This window comes from Sapajus apella, unplaced genomic scaffold, assembly GCF_009761245.1.
Source record: "Sapajus apella isolate SASKATOON/1434 unplaced genomic scaffold, GSC_monkey_1.0 scaffold11, whole genome shotgun sequence".
NCBI classification, from domain to species: Eukaryota; Metazoa; Chordata; class Mammalia; order Primates; family Cebidae; genus Sapajus; species Sapajus apella.
In genome coordinates, this window is record NW_022436951.1 from 42,015,030 (window position 1) to 42,039,574 (window position 24,545).

The 24,545-nt window shown below is 47.1% G+C and overlaps 1 protein-coding gene and 1 long non-coding RNA gene across 2 annotated transcripts in view; one reads left to right on the forward strand and one right to left on the reverse strand.

Annotated features, from left to right (window-relative positions):
* LOC116552439 overlaps nucleotides 1–10,001 on the forward strand; it is a 17,081-nt gene extending 7,080 nt beyond the window's left edge. The window contains exon 3 of the long non-coding RNA XR_004269379.1: nucleotides 9,904–10,001. This is a non-coding gene — a long non-coding RNA (uncharacterized LOC116552439). The remainder of the gene's footprint in view (nucleotides 1–9,903) is intronic.
* Nucleotides 1–24,544, reverse strand: part of SDHA (succinate dehydrogenase complex flavoprotein subunit A) — a 28,454-nt gene extending 3,910 nt beyond the window's left edge. The window contains exons 1-13 of the mRNA XM_032279195.1: nucleotides 24,408–24,544; nucleotides 18,092–18,178; nucleotides 16,841–17,002; nucleotides 15,798–15,941; nucleotides 15,335–15,499; nucleotides 14,801–14,949; nucleotides 13,164–13,288; nucleotides 10,572–10,740; nucleotides 9,366–9,561; nucleotides 8,099–8,270; nucleotides 4,448–4,566; nucleotides 815–926; nucleotides 461–591 (exon numbers count right to left, since the gene is read on the reverse strand). Of these exons, the coding sequence (XP_032135086.1) occupies nucleotides 461–591; nucleotides 815–926; nucleotides 4,448–4,566; nucleotides 8,099–8,270; nucleotides 9,366–9,561; nucleotides 10,572–10,740; nucleotides 13,164–13,288; nucleotides 14,801–14,949; nucleotides 15,335–15,499; nucleotides 15,798–15,941; nucleotides 16,841–17,002; nucleotides 18,092–18,178; nucleotides 24,408–24,470 (1,794 nt within the window). The 5' untranslated portion in view covers nucleotides 24,471–24,544. The remainder of the gene's footprint in view (nucleotides 1–460; nucleotides 592–814; nucleotides 927–4,447; nucleotides 4,567–8,098; nucleotides 8,271–9,365; nucleotides 9,562–10,571; nucleotides 10,741–13,163; nucleotides 13,289–14,800; nucleotides 14,950–15,334; nucleotides 15,500–15,797; nucleotides 15,942–16,840; nucleotides 17,003–18,091; nucleotides 18,179–24,407) is intronic.
* Between the last annotated feature and the right edge of the window lies 1 nt (nucleotide 24,545).

The following is a 24,545-nucleotide window of genomic DNA, read 5'->3' on the forward strand; positions in this document are numbered from 1 at the left end:
CTATAAGACCTTTCCCAGACCCCAGGGCAGGTCACCAGAGTGCAGGAGCTATAAGACCTTTCCCAGACCCCTGGGCAGGTCACCAAGTACAGGAGCTGTAAGACCCTTCACAGACCCCAGGGCAGGTCTGAAACGATGACTAACTCATTCTTTAATAAACTAGCATTTCCTGGCCCTGCTACTCCAGCTGCACTGCTAACCTTGGCCCTCTAACTGCAAAGCACTTTGGCTTGGAGATGCCACTGCTGGCATCAGTGGACGCTGACCCAAGGCAAAGCAAAGGTCAGTGTTGCAGAAGATGGCGAGAACCCAGGGATCAATGTTACCAGGGGGAAAAGGCACTTTTTGGATTTACTTTTGGGGAAATGGAATGAAATGCAGAGAAAATGCAGGTGTGGGGTTGAGTCCCACCAGGTGGGAGAAAGCGGCAGGTGCAGGTGGGCGTGGCCAGAAGGCGCACCTTGTAGTCTTCTCTGGCGTGCGCGCCCCGCGACTCCTTCCGCGCCTCTGCTCCGTAGATGGTCTGCAGCGCACACAGCATCAGGTTCTGCAGCTCCAGGGTCTCCACCAGGTCCGTGTTCCAGACCATTCCTGGGGACACATGAGGATCCATCAGGGGCAGTCACATGGGCCCTCCGAGCTGTCAGCCCGTATCTGCTAGTCCCAGAGCCTTTCCTGGTGGTGGCTTTATAGCTGTGGGCCAGGACCCATCCAGACAGCAAGCATGAGCTAAGGCAGCACTGGCCGGATAGACACTAGCCCGCCTGCGAAAGGCACGGCCCAGTCGTGTGCGCGGAGCCTGCTGTCTGCTCACCCCTGTCAAACGTCTTCAGGTGCTTCAGGTCTCCGTAGAGCTTGCTGATTTTCTCACAGCCTTCTTGCAGCACACTTCCCACACGGAACACAGCAGCGTGATTTTGCATTGACTGTGGCACAAAATACCATTTGTAAACTTTTAATCCATAGAAACAGCCACACCAAGAACTGCTTAACTTTTAGATCTGCATTTCATTTTATTTAAAAGTTATGTAAATTAAACAGAACAATGAGGAACTCAGACTATGAGTTCACTACTCTGAACTTAAAAATGAAGTTCTGACTAACGCTTCTGAAAATGTTTCTATTGACTACACATCTTAGACCCAAACACATGCTTTCCAGCGGGATACAGCCACAGACTGCCTGTGAGGTGCCATGTTCCATATGGCTCTGTGGCCAGCCAGGCAGCACCCCCTCCCCACACCCCTGGTGGACACTGGACCAGACGGGACTCCTGACGTGAGGTCTGGTGGTGAATGTGTGGTGATACACACTAGGAGCTGAGCAGAGTGCTGCTGATGGTGGTGTAGGAGCCAAAGGTCTTCGAGGAGAGGGAGGGCGTGGGTGGTTGGGACCTTTGGCCCATCTAGCTACTGTCTTCTGCCTGTTTTGCAAAAGCTCCGCGTACACTGGGGTCCATCGCAGTTTTACGGTGATGAGGAATGTGCTATGAGGCAGACCTGCAGTTTTTTGTAGGTATGCTGGGAACTGGGTGTCAGTGTTTGCTTCCTATGGGATGGACAGGCACCACTTCCCCGACCCCTCCTCCTCCTGGCTTCTCCCTCTAACTCTGCTTTGCTCCACTGACCCTAATTGTCTCCTCCTCTGCAAATGCACCTTAATGGTTTAATTTGAACATTTCATCTGATTTTCCTTAGACTGATACATAATTGTAACACTGTAATGCACATCAACCTATTGGTTTTTCAGGAAGAACAAATGAAAAAACTGCATCTTAGAATGTAGTAAGTATCACATTCTTTCACATCCTTTAGCAGGATGTTTCATATCTGTTTTAGGTATTTCTAGTTACATTTATTCAAGGCATTTTTTATTTTTTGTCTGAAAGGTGAATGAGATATTTACTGATGTCTGAGAGGATTACTGCTGTCACACTGAAAAGTTACTGGCGTTTAGCTACAAGCCTCTCATCCAGACACCTAACTACTTACTTATTTTGTTTCTATTAGTTTTTCAGTTTATTCTCTGGGAACTTTTTGGAAATTGTGCCTGTGAATAATGGCAATTATATCTATTCCTTTTCAATATTTACCTCATGTTTTTAATTCTTACTATTAATAGCCAGAGTCAGCACAAAAATCCCCCCAATGAAATGCATTTTCCACCAGCACGGGAACTTCTGTTTGTTCAGTGCTGACTCTAGCATCTCACAGAGCCTGGCATACAGACACACCTTGTTTGGTGGGAATGCTTCCAGTATTCTCACTTCAAAATATCTCATGAATTTGCCATTTCTATATCCTAACGCACCTTCCCATTCTCTAGTGCCATGATTCCTTCTTCCCCAGCTGGCCTCCAACCCTACAAAAGTCCTGCAGGGCATCCCTCAGCCTTCTGTGCCTTAGTCATGCTGTTCTCGGCATTCCACAAAGCCTCCCTCATGCCAAGTCTCACTTGAAGAATGAAGTGCACAGGCCTCTGAGAATGTCAGCAGGAAACTGCTCTTGTGTCTGTGTGTCTGCAACACCAAACGCCTTTGGAATAGGACAAAAGCATGGACTTTTTAGAAAATACTCACACAGAAATTCTTGCCAATAGTAAACAAGAGATCTCATTCATGGACAAGAATCCTTGTTACTAGAGGATCTCAGTTTCTTTTTCATTTTTTTAATTTTAAGGCGGGGTTTCACCATGTTGGTCAGGCTGGTCTTGAACTCCTGACCTCAGGTGATCCGCCCGCCTTGGCCTCCAAAGTGCTTGGATTACAGGTGTGAGCCACCACGCCCAGCCAGGAACTCAGTTTTTTAGACTAACTATATACCAAGTTCTCCATAGCCCCCAGTGGCTAGTGGTTGCCATACTGGACGGCAAAGACTTGGAACATTTCTGTCATCATGGACGGTCCTACTGGACAGTCCTGATGTGGAAGGCTGACTCCCAGCAGCACAGGCTGCAGAGATCAGTTTCCACCCGCTGCCCACTCTCCCCCTCTTCTGAGTATATTTAGGGGCAGCAACAGGCCCAGCTTAAAGACATTTCCGAGCTGCTGGAAGCCAGGTGTGATGACATGGTCAATATCTGGGCCTGAGATGTAAGCACCAGTGTTGTGTGCCCTGCTGGGGACTGAGCTTCTCAGGTGTCCTGCGGCTCCCTCTCCTCCACACTGTGACTCATCCACGACAGCCAGCGATGGTCAGAGCACGGAGGCCACACCCAGGCACATGCACATGCGAGTGAACCAGAGAAGGCTGTCCTGGATGCTGATCTCTTTCATAGTTTTTTTTTAATTTTTTTTTTTTTTTTTTTTTTTGAGAAGGAGTCTCGCTCTGTCACCCAGGCTGGAGTGCAGTGGTGCCATCTCAGCTCACTGCAACCTCCACCTTTTGAGTTCAAGCGATTCTCCTGCTTTGGCCTCCTGAGTAGCTGGGATTACAGGTGCCCACCACACCCGGCTAATTTTCGTATTTTTAGTAGAGAGGGGGTTTCCACATGTTGGTCAGGCTGGTCTCAAACTCCTGACCTCATGATCCGCCCACCTCAGCCTCCCAAAGTGCTGGGATTTCCTTCATATTCTTGACACAGTGAGGAGTATGCCCTACTGCCGTTTTCCTCCAGATACTGGTGCAGCCTGGCACGCTCATCACAGCACTACTCACAACAGCAAAGTCATGACATCCACCTAGGTGCCCATTAACAGATGACGGGCACATGTGCACCACGGAATACTACTCGGACATAGAAAAGAACTAGATCGTGTCTTTCACAGCCACCTGGATGGAACGGGAGGCCATTATCCTAAGTGAAGTAACTCAGAAGGTCAACTGTCACACATTCTGACTTGGAAGTGGGAGCTGAACAGTGAGTACACATGGACATAAGGAGCAGACTAATAGAGACTCGGGGCTCCAAAAAGCAAGAGGGGTGGGGATGAGCAGTTACCTACTGGGTACAACATACACAACCTGGGTGATGGGTACACGAAAAGCCCAGACTCAGCAGGGCACAGTGGCCCATGCCTGTAATCCCAGCACTTTGGGAAGCCAAGGCAGGTGGATCACCTGAGGTCAGGAGTTCGAGACCAGCTGGCCAATATGGTGAAACCCAGTCTCTACTAAAAATACAAAAAATTAGCTGGGCGTGGTGGCAGATGCCTGTAATCCCAGCTACTTGGGAGGCCGAGGCAGGGGAATCACTTGAACACAGGAGGTGGAGGTTGCAGTGAGCTGAGATCACGCCATCACATTCCAGCCTGGGCAACAAGAATGAAACTGTCTCAAAAAAATAAATAAGTAAATAAAAAACAAAGCACACACTCCACCACAGTACATCCACACAAAACTGCACCTGTATCCCCCTAAATCTATTTAAAAAAAAAAAAAAAAACCCACCAGTGCAGGGCCAGGCGCACAGCCAGCCTGTTTGCTCCAGAGTGAGTTCAGGCTCTTACCTTCTGCATGCTGAGTCGCAGTTCTGATGTTCTTATGCTTCCATCAGCAAATCTCAATTTGTCAAGATTCATGACAGACTCTTCCCCAGCATTTGGTTTAATTGGAGGGACTTTATCTCCTAAAAAAAAAAAAAATTAAAAAAAAAAAGCTAGAATTTAACTTTTGAAAACCACTTTAAAAAACCAAATGGACTTCAAATGACACACAAATACACAGCACAGCCACTCAAGGTACCTGGAAACTGCAGGCAGCTCCTGGGCTAACACATTTTTGCCAGCCTACCCCACAACTGAGGCCATCTACTGAGCTGGGGCCAATTTTAAAGAACATACAGAAAGGCAAAATTGTTGACACACAGTAGAAATCCATTAAGTGATCTTGGAGTGAACAAACTGGACATCATCCCTAAAATAAAAAAATTAAACGTAGCCGGGGCAGGGTGGGTCACACCTGTAATCCCAGTACTTTAGGAGGCCGAGGTGGGTGGATCACTTGAGGTCAGGCGTTCGAGACCAACCTGTCCAACATGGCGAAACCTTGTTTCTACTAAAAATACAAAAATTAGGTGTGGTGGTATGCGCCTATAAACCCAGCTACTTGGGAGGCTGAGACATGAGAACTGCTTGAACCTGGAAGGTGGAGGTTGCAGTGAGCCAAGACTGCACCACTGCACTCCAGCCTGGGCAACAGAGAGAGACTCTGTCTTTAAAAAAAAAAAAAAAATTAAATGTATATAAATTTATATACTCCACTAAGGGAAAAAGAGACACCTCCAGATGGTGGTCCCGAGGGGCTGGCCACCTCACCGTCCTTCGCATTGAGGGAGGAAGGTGGCCGCTGTGTGCTTGAAAGTCACTTGCTGATTCAAACTCTTGTGTGTGCTCTCACCTAGACTTCAAGATTTGCAACTTTTTTTTTTTTTTTTTTTGAGATGGCATTTCTTTGTAGCCCAGTCTGGAGTGCAGCGGCACCATCTTGGCTCACTGCAACCTCCACCTCCTAGTTCAAGTGATCCTCCTGCCTCAACCTCCCAAGTAGCTGGAACTACAGGAGTGTTTCACCATGCCTGGCTAATTTTTCTGTTTTTAGTAGAGACAGGGCTTCACCATGTTGGCCAGCCTGGTCTCAAACTCCTGATCACACCATTGCACTCCAGGCTGGGTGACAGGTGGAGGAGACAATGTCTCAAAAAAATAAAGAAAGAAATTATAGAACTGTGCACCAAAAGAAAAAAGTCAATTTTACTGAATGATCAATTTTTAAAGCAATAAACAAAAGGAAAAGAAACAGCAGCAAGCCTAGAAGCATGTGAGCAGACCCTCAGGAGGGCTCCCCACCGGTCCCTCGGAGAGGCAGTGGGCAGGCATGACCTATTTGTCTCCTGCATTTCATACCTCCTACCTCCTGCATGTACTAACTATTGAAGAAAATATGCATAAGGTTATACAAAAAACTTTAAAACTTTTTTCAAGACATCTTAGAAACACAAGAGTTGCACATCTTGCCTAAGTGCAGTGGCTTATGCATGTAATCCCAGCACTCTGGGAAGCCGAGGCAGGTGCATCACCTGAGGCCAAGAGTTCAAGACCATCCGGGGTAACATAGGGAAAACCTGTCTCCCTATGTTAAAATGTCCTAAACATTTTTTAGGACAAAAAATGTTTAAAAATTAGCCAGGTGTAGTGGCGTGTACCTGATCGCACCACTGCACTCCAGCCTGGGCGGCAGAGGGAGACTATCTCTAAAAATACATATATGTGTATTTTTTTTTTTGGAGGGAGTTGGGGAGGAGTAGTGATGCTACAAACACCTTTTCTTTCCTTTCCATTTTTAAAAATTGAAGCATAATTAAGATACAGTAAAAAAAAAAAACCTCGCCATTTTTAGTGTAGCATTTTTTAAACGTTGACACGCACAGAGCTGTGTATTAAGTATCAGCACAATCAGGAAATAGCCTCTGGTAACCTCCGACCCTCTTCTTCCCCAGATGTGCCTTTTCCAGAATGTTGTATCAACAGAACCACAGGTGTGCAGCCCTGAGTCTGACTCCACAGCATTCTGCGTGAGATGCTGCATGCATGAGCGGTTTCTCAGATGTAAAGTAGAGGATATTCTTATAAAATGTTCTTTTTTGCATTTTCAAAGAAAGAGAAGCTCAAAATTTCCATACTGCTCTGAGAGAAGTGGTATCAGTCCTCACTGCTACAAAGTGCAGGGCTATGGAGACAAGCACTACCTGTGGCGTCAGGAAAGACGGACCTGAACTCTGCCTTTGCCAATGATCAGCAACAACCTGGGACAAGATGCCACCTCTGCATATGCCGGCCTCCTGAGCTGTGGTCAAATCCAGAGACTGAGTGTGTGAAATGTAAGCTACCCTTTCAATACGACCTGTACCTTTTTAACCACAGACACAAAAGGGGGCACATGTTTATAAGTCATGACAGCACTTGTTTTTATTTCACTTGAATCCATACAAAAAACACCAGTTCGGCCAGACGTGGTGGCTCACGCCTGTAATCCAAGCACTTTGGAGGCCAAGGCCGGGGATCACCTGAGGTCGGGAGTTTAAGACCAGCCTGACCAACATGGTGAAACCCTGTCTTTAAAAAAAAAAAAAAAGCACCAGTTCTACCAGTGCCTCCTCCACTTCACACTGTTCTGAGCAAACGAGGCTGGATAACCACCGTGAAGATCTCTGAAGTGGGAGTGATGCTAAGTGTCCAGATTTTAGTGCACGTAAGACTCACGCTCCAGCACATGGTATTTCTTCTCCTGCACACTATTCTATGCTATCATGGAAAGAAAACCACCGAGTGAAATCCACTGTCACTGAAGGGTGAGAATCCCATTTGCTTTAAGTCATTCCTTCTCCTCTAATAGAGATTAGTTGCACTTTGTTTTTAGAAGGACCTAAATTATTTTTCTAAGTATTGAGAAGTTACATATTCATTCATGCCAACTACTTAAAATATTTCATTGCAAACAAGTGCTTTTTATCAGGCAAGTAATATGTAATGAACTTCCCCTAAAAATAACTTCCTAATAGTGCTTTTTCTAAGCAGAACATAATGACTGCAAAATAATTTTTAAAAAATGTAACCCCCAAAATGTCACCTTAATAGTTAAGATCCCCAACCAGCCTCTATCTGGTGCTAACATTACCACCAGATAATCTCCAGACTTCTCAGTATAATCACTTCTAGGGGAAAAAACCCAGACTACTTCTATATGATCACTAAGCATGTTTCCAGAAGAAATCAAGGCTTTGTAACCTGGCTGGGTGCAGTGGCTCAGGCCTGTAATCCCAACACTTTGGGAAACTGAGGCAGAAGGACTGTTTCAGTCTAGGAGTTCCAGATCAGCCTGGGCAACATTGTGAGAACCTGTCTCTACAAAAAAAAATTTAAAACCAAACAAACAAAATTAGCCAGGTGTGGGGGTGCACACCTGTAGTCCCAGCTACTTGGGACTCTGAAGGTTGAGGTGTTAAGGACTGCTTGAGCCCAGGAGGCTGAAGCTGCCATTACTGTGCCACTGCACTCCAGCCTGGGCTGACCCAGTCTTAAAAAAAAAAAAAAAAAAAAAAAAAAAAGACTTTGTAACCTCCTGCCTTCTCAAATAGTCTGGCTTCTGAAGAAAACACTCACCAGGCCTGCATGACTCTTCGATGCTCAAGGCACAAGCCCGGCCAAAGACAACCAGGTCCAAGAGTGAGTTTGCCCCAAGACGGTTGGCACCATGGACTGAGGCACAGGCAGCCTCCCCACAGGCATACAGGCCAGGCACAATCTGATCCTGGCCATTCACATGTCTCAGGACCTGTGGAAAAGAAGATTTCAGGTGAAAGGTCAAGGTGCCCATGCCTCCACAAGCCCATCTCCCCCAACAGGGTATCTGTGCTGCAGGTCAGAGAAAGAGAGGGAAGCAGGCCGGGCGCAGCAGCTCATGCCTGTAATCCAACACTTTGGAAGGCTGAGGCGGGCGGATCACCTGAGATCAGGGGTTCAAGACCAGCCTGAGTAATAAGGTGAAACCCTCTCTCTACTAAAAGTACAAAAATTAGCCAAGCATGATGGCGGGTGCCTGTAATCCCAGCTACCAGGGAAGCTGAGGTGGAAGAATCACTTGAACTTGGAGGCGGAGGTTGCAATGAGCTGAGATCGCGTCATTGCACTCCAGCCTGGGCAACAGAGTGAGACTCCATCTCTGAAAAAAATAAATAAAAAGAGAGGGAAGCAAAGACCACATCTAAGAGGGAAGTAAGGAGCACAGCTACTCTTCTTCAGAGGGAAACTTCCGAATATATCCCCCAGTTTCCTCTCTGCCCTGAGCACCTGCTGTTAGAAGCAGGTCAGAGGACCTCCAATGTCAGCATCTGTGACTGTTCTCCATGTCCTATGTCCCCAAGGACCTCTCCCTACTTGTGATCTGGCTCAGACCCGAGAGCATAGCAGGTGGAGGAACATTAGCAGGGGAGACCGATGTTCACTTATTCTCTTCTACTCCCTGTTCATCTATTCGTCGTAGGCAGAGAGTAACAGCTTCCACCCACCTCACCCGACAAGGAGCCTAAGTGACCAACAAGCTCTATGTGAACTGCAGACCATTCAAAGGTATGAATTATAAAGATCTCTCGATGTACAAGATCATTATAAATAACACAGCATCATACAGGAAAGTAATTACAAAATGGAGAAAGCTGCAAATGATGTATCCATGACAACCTCCTAAGGAGGAATAAATTATTAACCTCCGTCCACCCTGTGGTAAATTTAAAGTGCAATCTATAAAACAACACAGTACTTTCTTGAAGAAAATCTGTCTTTTCCTCTAAGATCTAAAGAGACAACTGCAAGGTGGGCCCCACAGTCCCGGCCTTCTTTCCAGCTTTGGGAGAGGAGCTGGCACCATCACCTGCCCCTTGTAGTTGGTGGGAATGCCGCCCATGTTATAGTGCACAGTGGGGAGGACAGGGATCGGCTCCTTCGTGACGTCCACGCCAGCAAAGATCATGGCTGTCTCTGAAATGCCAGGCAGGCGCATGGCCAGCTGCTCTGGAGGCAGGTGGTGCAGCTGCAGGTAGACGTGATCTTTCTCAGGGCCACAGCCTCTGGTAAGACAGAACACCACCACATAAGGCAGAGAACAGTAATGGCAGGAAACCTGAGACTACGTCATCACGGAAGCGTGAGTTTCCACATTTTTTGATACTGAGGAAAATTTCCCCTCATGTATGGCCACCCTCTCATCAAATCTTTTCTAAATGTCTACTCTGTGCCAGGGACAATCCTAGGTGCTGGGACACAGCTGAGAACCAGAACAAAAACTGCCCTCACTGAACTCACACTTGTCTTGGGGCTCACAGCCTGCTGTGGCTGTCCTTGGTAACTGTATCACAAAGGCCTCTATACCAAATAGTCATCCCTGTGTATCCACGGCAGACTGGCTCCAGGACCCCCATGGATACCAGAATCTGTGGATGTTCAAGTCTCTAATACAAAAGGGGAGAGTATCTGCATATAACCTATGCACATCCTCCTCCAGACTCTAAATCATCCCTCATTTAAAGCTGTACATTTCGGTTTTAGGACAACTCCAGGATTACTCGCAGTACCTAACGCAGCGTAAGTGCTATGTAAATAGCTGTCATGCTGTGTTGTTTAGGGGACAATGACAAGGAAAAAAGTCTGCATGCTCAGTAAGGGTACAATTGTATTTTCAACACATAGTTGGCTGAAACCACACATGTGGAACCCATGGATATGGAGGGCCACCACATCCAAAAACCATTTGACGTCTTTTTTTAAATATAAAAATGTGAAACCTCTAAAGGCCATACCAGCAGACACTCAGCAAGTGTCATTACATTAAGGAACAGGGTCAGGCAATGAAAGAGCTGCAGATTGTTTTACTGAAAGCCAGATAACCCACACCCTTTGAAGGCTGCTGACAACATCTGTGGGTATCAGACACAACACCCAAGCGCAGTGCTGAAACTCAGAAGCAACCCCGGCCCAGATGCTAAAACAAACATCAAGTCACCAAAGAGGAAGTGAAGGGAAGGAGAGTGTGTGCGTGCCGGTGTGCCCCTCAGACAACGCTGGTGATAAACACACAGACCTTCCTTCGCGGATCTCCAGAGTCATGGACCGAGATACCACGTCTCTGGACGCCAAGTCCTTCGCGACGGGGGCGTATCGCTCCATAAACCTTTCGCCCTGACTGTTAATGAGAATGCCTCCCTCTCCACGACATCCTTCCGTGATGAGACAACCAGCACCATATATGCCTGAAAAAAACACAAACATTTATAACCTAACAACTGCTAGGTCTCCATTTCAAATGCATTATTTTTTTCAAGATATTTTTTGCGGTAGAGAGGAAAAAGATATGCAGAAGGCATCATATGCAAAACTGAATAGAAAGAAGAAAAGTTAAGATACAGTAGAAAGTCTGGATACCAAGAAGCACTGACAAGGCTGACGGTGCAGCAGGTCTGGGCAGAGCGGAGTCCCCAGCGAGCAGAAAGGACAGCCCACAGAGCTCTGGCCACACTCGGATTACAGCCTGTGTGGTTAAATGCCTCAAATTTGGTTTTAATTTTTGAGCATTCTTTTGCACTATGACACTGTGGTGAGTACTTTAGTTAAGAATAACCAGCCTGGAGAATTCACATCTAAATTACCCAAACAGTGGCAAGGACAGTAACGAAATTATTCTAGTTAATACACTGCACTTGCCATGGACAGTTCTAACTGCTTTCCGCAAATTAACATTTAAGCTTTACAGCTCCAGGCAGTATGGCCCCCATTCTCACTGACAAGCACATTAATGCTGGTAACATCCAGTCATGCAGCCGAGGACAGAGCTCAAACCCCAACCTGGGCAGTCCTGCGGTCTGTGCTCCAAACAGCGGCTCTGTGACTCCTCAACGTGATGAAAACCGGGGCACGCCGAGCGCTCAGATTTTAACAAAGGAGATCAAAACCCACAAAAACCCCCTAAACTAAATGTATTTCAAAAGCTACAATTTGTATTAGAATAAAAAAGGGGAATCTTGCTTTTAAAACAAGAATGTGATTCTTCCATCTCACCTGCCTTTTGATTTTCTAAGTTTCAATGCTCTTTTTTTTTCAATGCCCTCACATATTGAAGACAAAGCATGAGAAGTGGAGCTCTAAGCAAATTACAGAGGAAATTCAGGAGGTCAGTGACATTTTATTGGTTAAAAACAGTAATAAAAAACACAGGCTAGGTGCAGTGGCTCATGCCTGTAATCCCAACACTCTGGGAGGCTGAGGCAGGTGGATTGCTTAAGACCAGGAGTTTGAGACCAGTCTGGGCAAAATGGTGAAACCCTGTCTCTACCAAAAAAAAAAAAAAATTATCTGGGCATGGTAACGCATGCCTGTAGTCTCAGCTGTTTGGGAGGCTGAGGTGGAAGGATTGTTTGAGTCTGGGAGGCACTGGCTGCAGTGAGCCAAGATTGCTCTACTGCACTCCAGCCTGGGCAACAGAGCAAAACCCTATCTCTAAACAGATTTTTAAAAACCCACAACAAATACATTTTTTATTTTCAGCCCTGCCAGGGATCAGAAAGATGACACTGACAGAGAAAGAGAAGACACAGGTCTGGTCCTTTAGCACCACTGCAGGGGTCTCTGTAGCCCACAGGTCAGAAAAGCAATCCAGGAAAGTCACATCAAACAAGAGGCAGATGTGTATCTCTCTCTCTGACTCATTTCTGAAAAGCATCCCCCAAATTCAAGACTTCAACTGTCATTTCTGTGTTAATGTCTCCAAATTGCACATTCGTAACCTCAACCATCAGACATCCCTAAGGTGAGTTCATCTCCCCCAGGACGAAGCTCCCTCAGTGGTCGTGTGGGCTGAGCCAATGCCCAAATGTCACATGGGTCCTGTCACAGCTGTGTCCTAACTTTGCACCCCACTATCTCTGGAGCTCCATGTTCTCCTATGAAGCTGAAGTCTGCCTGTGCTGGTTCTCGGGTCCACGGCATCCTCCCAGCTCTCAGGGTGCTCACTCAGGAACCCTGATGGAGGCCCTGCCACGTGCTGGGCTGGGAGAACCCTGGCCAATGAGAAGACCTGCCTGCCCCCGAGAAGCAGATGAACTCATTGCGAAGAAGGACACTGAACAATCCCTGCCTTTTTTTCCTCAAGACGGAGTCTTACTCTGTTGCCCAGGCTGGAGGGCAGTGGCGCGATCTCAGCTCACTGCCACCTCTGCCTCTCAGGTTCAATCAAGCATTCCTCCCACCTCCGTCTCCCGAGTAGCTGGGATTACAGGCACCCGCCACCATGCCCGGCTAATTTTTGTATTTTTCGTAGAGACGAGGTTTCACCATGTTGGCCAGGCTGGTCTCGAACTCCTGACCTCAGGTGATCCGCCTGCCTTGGCCACCCAAAGTGCTGAGATGACAGGTGTGAGTCACTGCGCCCGGCCTCAATCCCCGCTTTACTGCTGGGATAAGTATCACCAAGGCAGGGTTTCGGGTTCTTAAGGAATGCACAAGACAGCGGCCCAAACTACCTTAGGGAGGTGTGGCACAGTCTCCTTAAGAAAATGACATTTAAGTCAGGATCTGAGAGCTGAGAAAGCATAGAACTATGGCAGAGCAATGAGTAGGCACCACATGCTTACGAGACACACACGAGGCCGATGCCTGCAGGCGAGGCGCCATGCCCTACCTGTGGGGTGGAACTGGACAAACTCGAGGTCCTGGCAAGGAAGGCCTGCCCTGGTGACCATGGCCGTGCCATCACCGGTGCTGGTGTGGGCGGACGTGCAGCTGAAGTAGGTGCGCCCGTAGCCTCTGGAAACAAGAGAGCGGTGGCTGCACACAGCAGCCCACGTCCAGACCTCCTGTCTGATGAGACCGCGAATGGACATGGAGACCCCCGGGGCACCACCTTCTCAGTGCTGTCTGTGTGCACACAACCCCTCCTCCGGCACCCCACACACATCACTGGGGGTCACGCCTGTGGTGCTGCTACTGTACGTAGGATGGAAGCCTGCATCAGAGAAAGGACTTCCATTTGTATTTTATTTCATTTATTTATTTTGAGATAGGCTCTTGCTCTGTCGCCCAGGCTGGAGTGCAGTGACGAATTCTTGGCTCACTGCAACCTCCACCTCCCAGGTTTAAGCGATTCTCCTGCCTCAGCCTCCTGAGTAGCTGGAATTACAGGTGTGCACCACCACACACAGTTAATTTTTGTATTTTTAGTAGAAATGGGGTTATGCCACGTTGGCCATGCTGGTCTCAAACTCCTGACCTCAAGTGATCCTCCCACTTTGGCCTCCCAAACAGCTAGGATTACAGGCATGAGGCACCATGCACCTGGCCCTGTTTGTATTTTAGCTCTGTGCTGTTCAAAAGGTTTCCCCAATAAGCATATACCACTTTTATAATGAAAATTTTAAAATTTTTATGGATTTTGTTTTTTTCCCCAGATGTACTGAGGTATAATATATGAATTAAAAACCTGTATATATTTAAGGTGTACAACATGATTTCATATATTTTGTGAACTGAAGACACAAGTTAATTAACACATCTATTACCTCATCTAATTATCCTTTTTTTTGGAGATACGGACACCTAAAGTCTACTCTCTTAGCAAATCTCAAGTTAATAATATTAACTATAGCCCCATGTTGTATATTAGATCTTCAGAACTTCATCTTGTAACTCCTGACCTTGTGATCTGCCCACCATGGCCCCTCAAAGTGCTGGGATTACAGGCGTGAGCCACTGCGCCCAGCCTGTATATTTTAGATATTAAGGTATTATGAGATAAATGGTTTTGAAAATATTTTTTCCAAACCTATAGTTTTGCTGATTGTTTCCTTTGCTGTACAGACACTTTTTAACTTTTAAAATGGTTAAAATTAACAGATCGACAGTGGAAAAAATTAAAGTTACTTATTTTCATTATGTGGAGAAGCAAGTTATCCACCCCAGGAATCAGTGTAAACACAGTGCCCACTAAAACAAGAGATTTTGCCAGAAAACCCCATGTGACTCTTTAGGCTGCAGTTTCGTCATCTAAAGTCAGGAAGGGTTAGCTGTTACCCTGACAGCTGCCACTACCATCTGCTGAGGGCCCTGCTTTCTCAACCTCCCACAAGGCGGGTGCTGCTGTCCTCACCCTTTACAGATGAGGAACCACAGCTGGGAAAGGCCATCACCCTCACAAAGTTATGTCAAGGCCTGTGTCTGAACCGTTATTCTACAAGGCCTCTATTTTCATTAAAGTAAAGAGACTCTAAGTGAAATTTATTCATTTTTATAAACAAACTAAAATAAAAATTCAATTCCTACCCTGTGGCAACAACAGTGTTCTTTGCTCTTATGCGATGTATGGACCCATCTTCTATGCACAGTGCAATCACACCACGGCACTCTCCATTCTCCATCAGGAGATCCAAGGCAAAATACTCCACAAAATAGCTGGTATCATATCGCAGAGACTAAAAGAAAGAAAAAGTGGCAAGTAAGTGTTAAGCCAGCTTTCCAGGTTTCAAGGTGACATTGTCATGTGAACAGGCAAAAGACCTGCTTGTTCTGTTCTATGCTGAGTGTCACATATCCCAAGTTAGAACCTGGTATATAAGATTATCAATTCAACTTTCCAAAATAGATACAAGAAATTACATATTGCCTTAGGAACAGCTTCTCACAGCATGCCTGGTGCTTTCCACATCAACAGTCCCTGCACACGTCTTACACAGTTGTTCTCTGTTGCTTTTTACATAATCTCTGGCTGACTCACTGGGCACGCTAACCCATTCCCCATTGTCACCATAAGCCCCAGCACTACGGGTCCTGTCTCAGGTGCAGTGGAGGCGGCCTTACCCTTCCATATAAGGTGTGCAGTAGCGAGTGGCCGGTCCGGTCAGCCACACAGCAGCACCGATGGGCCTGCCCGCCCTTTCCAAACTTGAGGCTCTGTCCACCAAACGCACGCTGATAGATCTTCCCATCTTGGGTTCTGCTAAACGGCATGCCATAATTTTCTAGCTGTGAAAGATAAAAACAAACAAAAATGTATTACCTTAAAGGAGTCAAGATATTCAAAGCTAATCTAAACAACTTTAACACAAATCTGTAAACCCAAAGTCATGTATTTTTTGAAAATCTCAACCCTTCATCAAAGAGAAGTTTTCTTGTTACAAGTAATGCATCATATTCTCTTGTGAGCTTTGCTCATCACCGTTCTTTGGGCTGGCCATATCTGCCTCAATCTCTTACATTTTTTCCAGGACTCTTTTGTACTAGAAACAGACCACGAGAGCACCCTCAGCCTCCCGCCCGTCACCTCGACCACGGCGGCAGGGGCCTGCTCTGTCATGTAGTGGATGGCATCCTGGTCCCCCAGCCAGTCGGAGCCTTTCACGGTGTCGTAGAAATGCCACCTCCAGTTGTCCTCCTCCATGTTCCCCAGAGCAGCATTGATTCCTCCCTGGAAACAACAGCCACTCCTTATAAGCCACAAACAGGAGCCCCAACTTTGTCTTCCAGGCTCAAATCCACCCACCAGGGATTCTGAGAAAGCCACTCCTCACGCAGTGACTCCCAGGGAGAGCTGCCCTCAGCAGAGGGGCAGCAAGGCCGGACAGAGTCCAGATCACAACCCCTCCCCTGACTCGCCCAGTGATTCACTCCCTTAGTCTCAGTCTCCTCATCTGTGTGGTGCAGACAGAGGGAACTCCAGGAAGGGCTGATTGGGGCGGTGAGCGAAAGGCTACCTGTGATATGCTGATTACGTAACACACCTGGCACAGAAAAGGTACTCAACAAATCTTTCCAGATAATTTTATTCACAAACCTCCCTAAAGGCATTTACAGGCATGTATTAAAAGACTAGAAGTGTGTCCTGCCAAGAAATAAACTCCACACTCAGAGTCACACTCCCTGGCACCCCCACCTCCTTCAGCTGTTTGTGGCCACCACCGTCTTACCCCTCAGAGAGTCCCAGAAGACAGCAGCACAGGGACAAATGAAACCCTTGCCCTTTTCTTCCCCAACCTAAATTCTGATTCCTCCTCTTTAGAAAATAATCTCCTTTTCTTAAGGTGTGGGGTGGTGAGGGTGGGTGGGGAGGGTAGTAGGCGAGACGGTCAGAGAAAACCCAACTGTGACTGAGTCCCAATTAAGAGTGACAGCAAGACTTCAGCTCTTCAAAGTCCCCATGGAAAAGTCTCCAGGAAAAAACCCCTGGGAGAGAGCTGAGTGAGCAAGGCACAGCAAGAGGCCATGTGGCTGAAGCATGGGGAGGGGGCAGGAGGCCGCCCAAGGGGAAGGCGCAAGGCTGTGCAGACATGCAGGCAGCGAGAGCATGGCGGGGCAGCTTTCTCTTACCTGGGCTGCAACAGTGTGTGACCTGGTAGGAAACAGCTTGGTAACACATGCCGTATTAAACCCTGCCTCAGAAAGGCCAAACGCAGCTCGCAGGCCTGCCCCTCCAGCGCCCACCACCACTGCATCAAATTCATGATCCACTACTGGATACTGAGCAGAAATCTGGAAAATAAAAATTCACCTGTCAATCACATATTCCACTATGCCAAACATGAAGACCATGGTTTACAGAGCTTGAAAAAGATAAAAGGAGCAACTGCTAGGCCCACAGGGCCTCCATCCTGTCCCGGGGCTGAGCACTGCACAGTGCGGGGAGAGGTGGGCACGTTCACACGTGGAGAAGGGACTGACAATCAGATTCTATGAATGGTAGAGGGCCTAGCCCATGGGATCAGGAAACCCAGCGTTACCTGAAATGCTGAAAACTTGCAGGTATATCCTTAAAAAAATCCATTTTGGGGAAAGCATAACCATTAAGACCCAATCTGTCAATTCTGTTTACCAGAGCAGGGAAGTGTAGAAGCAAAGGAAAGCAACAACCTGAATCAAAATGCCAGTTCCAAATATGGTTTTTCTTTCCAGCTGTGACTTTGTTTTTCTTTTTGTGTGTTTATACTCACACACATATGCTAAACAATCTCAGCTTCTGATGTAGCGGGGGTAATGTTTCCCCGCCTGTGAGTTGCAGGTTTCTCATGAAAATGCTAGAATGCAGTTTTCATTAGAGAAGCACATTCCAGTTCATCTGGGCTACCGCCTGAGAACTGAGGACCCCAGCTCTACTTCAGGGCCATGTCTATGCTCATAGCTGAGAAGGTGCCATGGAGTATTCAGTCGCTATCATGGGCAGAAGAGAAAAGAACTTTTCAGCAAGCTTCAGTTTTCCAACAGAGAGAGAATATGCACACTAAATACCAAAGAACCCACAACCAAGTGGCCACACAGTCCTATTTGCAGTAGGGATTTTATCATCTATCACAGCAGACACCGTTCATTTTATTTTAATTTATTGCTTTACTTGATCTAAATTGAAATCTAGTTTATAGGTACATACAAGATGTAAGTACAAATGTTAACACCTATGTTTATGTTTGTACTTGGAATTATTACACTGAAAATCATGTGAGCATGCACGATGTCTATGAGAATTTTTTCTCTTATGTCTATGACTCATATGGAAACAAACTGGTATAGATTCCTCCCTGTAAGCCAAAAAAATCATTTATAATGGAACAAAAAGCATGAACTTACGGATTCTGAAACTTTAGCAGATGCCCTCTTGTTCCCATCAACAGTGAAGTGAAAACCTCGGGCTCCTGTTGGTGACACTGCTGGCCACTGGAGACACAGAAGACACAAATCCAGAGGGTTAGTGTCCTGAAGGGACAAATGCTCTGGGGATAGAATTCAAATTCTGCCTTGCAAACTGTTCATCTTTTTATGTACCCAGGTGCTCCCGTGCATCCAGAGGGCTCAGCTGCGACCCTCTACTTAACCCTGAAGGGCAGCCCAAGCAGCAAGGAAGGACTGAGTCCCCAGGTCCTCCTTTCCACCTGACTTGGTACTCTAGAAAATCAGGACAAAGCGTGTTTCCAAACAGGATACTCACTGACTCAGATACAAAATGAAAACACAAAAATTTGCTGGGCGTGGTGGCGGGCGCCTTTAGTCCCAGCTACTTGGGAGGCTGAGGCAGGAAAATTGCTTGAACCCAGGAGGCGGAGGTTGCAGTGAGCTGAGATCGCACCACTGCACTCCAGCCTGGCGCCTGGCGACAAAACAAGACTCTGTCTCAAAAAAAAAAAAAAAAAACCCCGAAATGAAAAAGGCACATTTCTCTGTAAAGTCTTAATTTATGCTACTTCGTAGAGAATGGGAAAGACATCTGCATTGTATTACTGTATGTGGTATTGCAAATAATGAAGCATTTTAACTGGCTGCATCATAGCCCTTTCCACATTACAGTTCCAGTCGTCCACGAGGGTTTGCGGTCAGTTCAAAAGGCACTGGATCCTGTATCAGAGGATCTGTATTCTGGAAGAGTAAAAGCTGACAGCCCAGAGGGGCAAGGTGTCATCCCTTCGTCACACACAGGAGGATGTTAGACGCACACTCTCCCGCTGCCTGGCTGCTCCTGGCTTTTTCCTGGCCAGCGTCTACAACTTGCCACATGTTATCTTAAATATTCCATCTTAGAAAACTTTACCCAAGAAAAGTGCTTTTAGCGTTTAGTTTTTAGTGGCTCAGTGTGAGACAGGTGACATTCTCCATGTGTTAAGGCTGGCCAGCCATTTAGGGGATGTGTTTTCTATTCTGCTGGCTGAATTTTAGAAGACCACTGAATAGTCTCAGAACTATCATAAAGAATAGTTTTAGGGGCTGGGTGCAGTGGCTTATGCCTGTAATCCCAGCACTTTGGGAAGCTGAGGTGGGCAGATTACCAGAGGTCAGGAGTTCAAGACCAGTCTGGCCAACATGGCAAAACCCCATCTCTACTAAACACACAAAAATTAGCTAAGCGTGGTGGCAGGCACCTGTAATCCCAGCTACTTGGGAGGCTGAGGCAGGAGAATAGCTTGAACCCGGGAGGTAGAAGCTACAGTGTCACTGTACTCCAGGCTGGGCGACGGAGCGAGACTTGGTCTCAAAAAAAAAAAAAAAGTTTTAGGAAATTATACACTCAACAATCAGAAGAGGGGATGTGAGAGATGTCTTCAAGTATTTAGAAATACTTGCAATTCAGAATTTATTCTGTACAAGAAATAATTCTTCATTTCTCCAATTTCTAGTCTATTTCTTTGTTTTTATTGACATAGCTAATTTAGGATTTTTTCTTTTTTTCAGAAAATGAATTAGAACAAATATTCTTCCTCCTTAGTATATTTTTTAAATGGTAAAATCCTATTTTAAGAAAGAATGAAGCTTTTGAAATATCTAAATACGAACGTTCTTGAAAATTTTGTAAAGTGCTTTATTAACATAGGTAATAGTTCCAACAAGAACAGTATATTATACCAAATGTAAATAGAAACAGTGAGGTCACTAAGTCTTTATTTGTTCTTTCTAGAATGTTCATGTGGAATACCCCTCCACCCCTCAACCCTGCCACACAGACCTAGCTTAAAAGGGGCAGCTACTATAACAAAATCTTTAAGAAATTACTATGCCATCCCCTTGGAGAAAAGGGCACTAACCCTTTGCATCTAAATCTAGGGGAGATTTTTGAATTTGGAAAGCCCAACTGTAAGCCAATTTCAGTCTTTAGAGAAAACTGAAAACTAGTTTTGACACGAAACTAGTCTTTTTTTCTCAATTATTTTTTTTTAGGAGAAGCTATCAAACATTTCCTCTAAGAAAAATGAGGAACATATAACTAAAAGGAAAAGTTAGACCTTGCTTAACAATACAGAATTTCAGATGACTGAATTAGGAGGTGGAGGGGCAAAGGAATGAGGGAAGGTGTTCTCTTTCCAGGGTCCACAAGGGGGCGTCGTTTTAAGGGCAAGAATTTCCCAGCGCTATGCCCCAATCCCACCTCTCTCCATCTGGGAGATTTAACGTTTGTGTGAATTTCACCGACACGGGAAGAAACTAAAAGAGATCAAGTTCTAAGGAACTCCCGGGGTCTTAGAGAAGGTGGGGGTTCCTCCCAGGTTACAAGTCCCCTTCTTCTCTCGGCCTTAGCGCCGTTTTTTTTGGAAACCTCTGCGCTATGAGAGCCAAGTGGAGGAAGAAATGAATGCGCAGGCTGAAGTGCAAAAGAAGAAAGATGAGGCAGAGGTCCAAGTAAACTGCTAGCTTGTTGCACCGTGGAGGTCACAGGAGCAGAAACGTGGAATGCCAGACGCTGGGGATGCTGGTACAAGCTGTGGGACTGCATGCTACTGTCTAGAGCCTGTCTCAATGGATCTAGAACTTCATCGCCATCTGATCACCCATCACCTCTGAGACCCACCTTGCTCATAACCAAAACTGCCCATGTTGGTCCTTTGCCCTGGACCTGTGACACTCTGGACTATTTCTATGTTTACTTGCGGCCGAATGTAACAACCATAAAATAAATCACCTCTTCCGCTGTCTTAGCTGATAAAAAAAAAAAAAAGTCCCCTTCTTCCACACCCCCTCGGACTCCATCTTTGGATCCCCTTCCACGAACACACCCTTCATGGAAGCTGTTTTTTTCTAACCTGGATTTTCCCTCTGTAGTCCCCTTCCACGAACACTCCCTTCATGGAAGCCTGGCTTCCCCTCCTAAACTCCATCTCTCTCTATTCCCTTCCACTCAGTGTGGAAGCTGCTTTCCTCTCCTGGATTCCATCTTTCTGGATTCTCTCACTCAGTATGAGAGTTAGCTATTTCTCTCTCCTCCTGCTTCTCTCTCTCTCTAAATAAATCACTTTCTACAAACACTTTTGAGTCCGGCATTTACTGCGCACTGCGCCATGGTCCCCTCTCTCATTCTTGCAAGGACAGGAGACCAAGAGCCTGGAGAAACGTCCTCTCAGGGGAGCTGAGGGCACCCTGAACCCCTGAACCCCAATATTACTGTAAGAAGTGTAGAGACACTAATGTCCAAAATCTAGCAAAGTAAGAGTTCTCATCTAATAAAATGCACCTATAAACCATGGGCAAGAAACTAAACTGCATGTACAATCTATACAACTACAAAAGCAGCCAATGAAGAATCTAAGAATGGTTGTATGACCGTATCAAGAAGAGGAAGTAGGGTAGTTTAAGCGAACTAAATCCCCTCTCCCAGGCAAGAAGTCTAAAACGGATAAAAGTACACCTGCATATCCGCTAAAGAGACAGAGGTATCACAAATACCAGGAGTCAATATCAGAAACAGGAATTGCTTCCACGGGAAATGGGGTTGGAGGGTGTATACTCATTGATTTTTACAACTATATGTAATTATTTTCACTAAAATTGTAATGTTTATTGTTTTAAAAGTAGGCATGCTTAAAATACAGTTCACACATGGCTCCTGCACATAGGCTGTGAGCCTCGTCCAGAAGAGCACCACCAAAGGTTTCAAACATTACCCACAGAATCCTCACTAGCCCCGCGCAAAGACAGAAGCTCAGGAAGGATTCAAGTCAGCCGGCTGGCTGCGGATCCTGGACTTGCCCCCGACGTAAGGGTCCTTAGGAAAAATCTCTGAGACTCCCAACTAAAATTATATCCCGGTTTTCGTAGCAAAAAAAAGTCACAACTTTCCCCATAAACCAGGAAAAACATCATGAAAAATGCAGAATGGAATGCCATTGCTGTTACAATTATCCCAAGAAGCAAAGCAAAAGTTTATTACTGTAATGGCCTAAATAGTGCATTTCTAGAGCACCATTAAACATATTCAGAACAATCCATTCAAAGAAAAGAAATCAATTTGTCCTAGAACAATATATTGGATATTCATGTTAAGGGATTTGAAAAACTTCACCTGAAGCAAGCAGTTAACCCAGTAACTATTTAAGTTTCTTGGTTGGCTGGGCGCGGTGGCTCAAGCCTGTAATCCCAGCACTTTGGGAGGCCGAGGCGGGTGGATCACGAGGTCAAGAGATCGAGACCATCCTGGTCAACATGGTGAAACCCCGTCTCTACTAAAAATACAAAAACATTAGCTGGGCATGGTGGTGCGTGCCTGTAATCCCAGCTACTCAGGAGGCTGAGGCAGGAGAATTGCCTGAACCCAGGAGGCGGAGGTTGCGGTGAGCCAAGATCGGGCCATTGCACTCCAGCCTGGGTAACAAGAGTGAAACTCCGACTCAAAAAAAAAAAAAAAGTTTCTTGGTTTTACTTTTCCTCTGGATTAAGCTGCTTTCGAACAGTTTGTAAGCTGTGTCAGTGCCCTCCGCCATAAAAAGACACTAAAGGCAAAATAAGTCTGAGAAGTTCGTCATTTGAAAGCAGCTGTAAATACAGAACGACTTCAAAACACCAGAGAACTGGCCGAAATGAGATTAAAAAATTCTCTCTGGACTTTACCGAAATTATCTATTTTCCAAACACATTTCTCAGTTGGCTATCATAAATTTCTTTGTTTTTCCCGCTAATTTATGTTGTTCCTTTGTAAACTCCAATTCTTCAAGAAAAAAAGCCTATCTGAAATGCCAATAAATACATTGCTTGCAGGCAGAATTTCTGCAGGAAAAGCTGACTTCATCAAGATAAAAATACTTAAAAAACCCAAGACCATATTTGGTAGGCCTAACTTGGTTTAATTCTGCTATCTTGCCATTTTGTCTGAAGCGCCTCCACGGCTGGCGGGGTCTTGGTCTGCAGAAGCAGCACGGGGCACCATCTGGGATGAGGACAAAGGTACTACCAGCCCCAGCTTCTCCAGTCGCAAGCGACCATCACCGACCATGGACTTTACTTCCTGCTTGTGGACGCCTCCTGGCAGCTCTTAAGCGCCCAAGTTGCGGCGGGGGTCTCTGCTCAGTCAGCACCAACCACAGCAACACACTTAAACGTTTACATTTACATGATGCAGACGGGGTGGCTGCATGACTAATCCTCACATTTAATTCAACCAGAAAATTGCACAATTACAGGCATAATTCAAATCAATATTCCTGAATGCCTTCATTCCTACTGAGATTTTTACTCTGCAATTTAAAATTACTTCGTAATTAAGGAAGTGGGTGGGTAAGTTCATTTCAAAGAACCAAATAACTAAACCAATCAAATTTAGCTTGATTAAATAAAACCCTAGAAGGCCGATTGTGAAGATGCAGTCGTAGAGGGCACATTCAGACAAACTCAGACAGCAAGGGCTCCGGGAAGTACAACCCTGCCCATCATCCTGGACCGAGCCGAGCCCGGCCCCCGCGGCACTCACAGCGCACGGGAAGGCACGGGTCCTGGCGCCCCGGCCCGGTCAGTGCGCGGAGCTCTCGGTCTGATTTTTAAAAACTGCGCTCAAGGGCCGCCAAACACCACCGCCAAAGCAGAGGCCCTTCACTTACAAGGGCTCGATGGGGACATGCACAGATTTGCGCTTTCTGGGAAGGGGAGCTGCAGGCCCAGGCCCCGGCGCGCGGCGCTTCCCGCCCGACGCCCGGCCCGGTCGAGCCCGGCCCCTGCACCGACGCCGGCGGCCCCACCCGCGGGACAACCCGCACAACCGGCGGCAGAGGCCCGGCCCAGCCAGGGCGGCCAGCGGCCGCTATCCGCCCGGGTCACCTTGGGCAAACACCACTCCTCCCCGAGTCCACGCGCCAGGCACGGAGGCGGGGGGCTACCTCAGCCCGCGGGGTCCCCGGACCCCAGGCCCGGACCAGGGCGCGGAAGGGACCCCCGGGCCGAGCAGCCCGTGGGGTCGTGACCTTCACCGGGATGCGCACGACCTGCTAAGGAATGACCCCCGGCCCCCGGGTCCGCCCCGCTGCTCCCCCTCGCACCGGCCCCGGGCTCTCTCAGCCCTTTCCGGATCCCCGGGCAGGGGGCGCGGGGACCCGGCGCTCGATCCGCTCGGACCCGCTCGGACCCGCTGGGGACCCGCCCGCTCCTACTGCTGCCCCGGCCCCCGCCTGCCCCTCCCCGGGCCGCGGCACGGACTCACTGCCTTGGCCAGCGCCAGGCGCCGGGCGCTCAGCAGCCGCGACAGCCTCCGGACCCCCGACATGTCAGTTGTCGCCGCGCTGTCCCGCCAGTCCCCGCGCAGACTGCGCCTGCGCACCACACCGGGGTCGAGCGGGGG